The sequence below is a fragment of the Vicia villosa genome, linkage group LG7, assembly GCF_029867415.1.
Source record: "Vicia villosa cultivar HV-30 ecotype Madison, WI linkage group LG7, Vvil1.0, whole genome shotgun sequence".
Lineage (NCBI taxonomy): Eukaryota > Viridiplantae > Streptophyta > Magnoliopsida > Fabales > Fabaceae > Vicia > Vicia villosa.
In genome coordinates this window covers 51330427-51333923 of record NC_081186.1, presented here as the reverse complement: position 1 = coordinate 51333923, position 3497 = coordinate 51330427, and the positions used below count along the sequence as shown (strand labels likewise).

Here is a 3497-nt window from a genome sequence, read left to right as displayed (position 1 = left end):
CCAGCAATACTGATCCACCGTCTTGATCACATAATTCCTCGAACAAGTCTTTGTTTGTAGTCATGTGCCAAGTGCAACCTGAATCCATAATCCACTCTCTTCTCGAGTCACTGCTTGAAACCACAAGAACATCAGATGATTCAAAATCATCTTGAATAATGGCTGCATTGCCATTATCCTTACCTCCATGATCTTTCAGGCGTTCAGGGCACACCTTTCTTGTGTGACCCTCCTTCTTACAATGATAGCATCGAATGCCAGATGCTTCGCCACTGTAAGACTTCGTCTGGCTTTTGCCTTTCTTCTTGTCGAACTTATCATCCTTTCGCAAGAATTTTCCTTTAACGGCCAAACCTTCAGCAACTGTCGAAGGTTTGTGCTCCTTTCGTTCATTCAAGTCCTTAGAATACAAGGCTGACTGAACTTCTTCAAACGTCAGGGACTCCCTTCCATATAAGAGAGTTTCTTTAAAGTGAGCATGTGATCAAGGAAAAGAACACAATAGTAACAACGCTTGATCTTCATCATCGATCTTCACATTAATATTTTCAAGATCAAGAATCAGCTTGTTGAACATATCCAAATGCTCAGCCAAAACTTTGTCTTCAATCATCTTGAATGAATACAAAGCTTGCTTCAGGTAGAGTCGATTTACCAGCGATTTAGTCATGTACAAACTTTCAAGTTTCACCCATAACCCTGATGTCGTCGTCTCCTTTGATACCTTTCGGAGAACCTTATCACCAAGGCTCAACAAAATTGCGCTGTGTGCTTTCTCGATCATACTCGTCTTCTCCGCTGCCATTAATTCAACATTCATGTCTGCCTCTCCCTTCAACGCTTCCAAACAACCCTCCTGAACCAGTAGGGCTTTCATATTCAAGCGCCACAGACTGAAATCATTCACTCCGGTGAAATTTTCAATCTCATACTTTGTTGAAGGCATCTTCTCCATGCTCACCGCACCAATTTGTTGTGAAAAACGATGTCAAGAACAAAATATAATAGGGAATTAGGGAAGATAAGAAGAACACAAAAATTGGTTATAACTCCTATTCTTTTACTTTCTCTTAAAACAAGATTACAAGTTTACAAGAATAACAAATAACCCCTCTCACCCTAAATTAGGATTTGCGGCTTAACAATGATGAGAGACTAGTATGCTATTTATAATAAAACCTAACATACTAACCAGTGGGCTTTTTCCACAAGGCCCATTACACAAGCCAACTTAATAAGCAAGCTAACTTAACAAATTAGGGTTTAAACACTAAACCTAATTTAACATGCTAACAACCCTAGCATCTTCGACACAAGCATGTGAACAACCTTCGACTTCATGCTTAATCCTGTCGAACCAAGAAGTTACCCTTCGACCATACTAGAGTTCGATCCAATATCTCACATACTATTGATTATTATACTTAAAAAAAGTAAACATTAGCAAGATTTCTTCTGACAAAAACCATACCTCAATCGAAAAGATGAATAAGAAGAAAAATGCTCCTGGGTTTAGTGAAAGAATAGCGTGGTGCCTTTCCCTCTTTCAGTCATGGAGCACAGGGGCTGTGGTGTGGTGGCTTTCCCTCTTTCAGTCGCAGAGCACCAGTTTCAAAACAAAACCCTAAGCATGAAATATATTCAACGTGTAAATTAGACTTCCAAAAGTATAAACTTAAGAATAAGAAAAGAGAAATAGAAATCATACGAACATTTTAATAGAATTGAAAAACAAGAGGGTGAAACTGTTGAGCTGTAACATGGATGACTTAAATCATTGAGCTATTACATGGATGAGAGGGATGAATCGTTGAGCTATGATATGGATGGACGAGATAACCGAGACGTTAACAGAGGCGGAGACGATAATGGCGGCAGAGGCGATAACGAAGGCGGAGAATGAAAAAGCTGAGATATGTTCTTCTGCGTTTTGTTTTAGGTTAAGGGTTTACAAAATATTTACTTAATTACCATTACTAAAAAGTTTTATTTAATTATTATTATTAATTATTATTATTAATTATTAATTATTATCATTATTAATTGGAAAAAGAAAAAAAATAAGAAGGATATTATATATAGAGTATCTGATACAACGATCAACTTTTAACATTTAAAATATTTATGAAAACAACGGCGGTTAAAACCACCATTCTATTACTACTATTAGGTCGGTTAACAAAACCGCCGTATTTTACCGTAAATTATGGCGGTTTCAACTAAACGCCGTAATGTAACCGCCGTAATTACGCGTTTTTTGTAGTGTATATTATAGATAAGATTAGAGAAAAGCGGATTAAAAAACATAATCTAGTAACGTAAAATAATATCAAAAACACTATAATGAAACAGAAAAACATCGGAGATGAAAGATTTGAGAAGATGAAAAAGAAAGAGCAGAAGAGATGAGAGATCAGAGAATAAGAGGTGTATTAAAAATGTAATTGGAAGAGAGAATAGTAAAATAAAAATAAGAAGATGAAAAATAAAGAACATAAGATATGAAAGATTAGAGAAGAATATTCGAGATATACATGGAAAAGATTTGAGAACGTGATACTGATAGGAGAGATTTGAGAAGACTTAACTTGAAACGTTAAATGCGAGGAAGAGAAAATCATTTGTAATCTGAAGGCTAAGGCATAATAGATTTGAGTTTGGGTTAGATGTGGGATAAGTGAAGTTTGAGTTGTAACATAATGCGGTGTAGTTCGATTTGTAAAATACAAATCACAAACCGAATCGAACCGTGCGATTTTGTTATAAAATGGCCCAAACAAATTCGAACTAAATACGGTTTTTTGCGGTTTTGGTTTGGTTTGGTTTACAGTTTTCTATTGGGCTGATTTGGTTTTGAACACATACTACCGTTGAAGCTCTTGTTGGAGATAAACTAGTCTTGCCAAATCTATTATCTTCAAAGAACGTTGGATACCCCCGAGTCTCTTCTCGATGTCGTGCTTCTGTTTGATGATATTGCCAACAGTTTCCTTATTAAAAAGGGTAGAATCATGCTGCATATTTTAGACACAAGTTACCATGCCATCTAAATATTTACTCCAAGCAGTCTAGACTATATTGGAGTATTCTAGGTGAGTGATCCAAGCTACCTCAAACCTAAAAGAACGCGACCCATGGTCCTGAAGGGGAATGCCGCACCTAATGAGAATGAGGTTGTGATCATAATGAAATTTACAAAACAACTCGACATGTGCATCATGTAAGGCCATGCACCAAGCAACGTCAACCAGGGCATTATCTAGCTTGTGATAAACCATTATATTACTAACACAAGGCCTATCACTCTCAAGTTTCCCATCAACCATGTCTACTTTAACTAAATTACATTTATCAATGACATTCAACAAAACAACTGCCTTATAAAGACTAAAATTATCTCCTTTTTGTTCACTTAGATGAATGATGTTGTTAAAGACTCCAATTAGCATCCAAGGGCCATTAGCAACCTTCTTCCGATTATTGAGGTGGATCCACAT

General features: G+C 36.5%; 1 protein-coding gene across 1 annotated transcript; it reads right to left on the bottom strand.

Moving 5' to 3' along the window:
* Window positions 1-2864: 2864 nt before the first annotated feature.
* Window positions 2865-3497, bottom strand: LOC131619031 (uncharacterized). Its single transcript, XM_058890175.1, has 2 exons — window positions 3111-3497; window positions 2865-3014 (listed from the first exon to the last, which is right to left on the bottom strand). The coding sequence occupies exons 1-2, from the start codon at window positions 3495-3497 to the stop codon at window positions 2865-2867; spliced, it is 537 nt and encodes a 178-aa protein (XP_058746158.1).

Coding starts and splice junctions, on each gene's coding strand:
- LOC131619031 (XM_058890175.1), bottom strand. CDS start 3,497: ATGTGGATCCACCTCAATAATCGGAAGAAGGTTGCTAATGGCCCTTGG. Junction 3,015..3,110: donor CGCGTTCTTTTAGGTTTGAG/GTAGCTTGGATC, acceptor TAAAATATGCAG/CATGATTCTACCCTTTTTAA.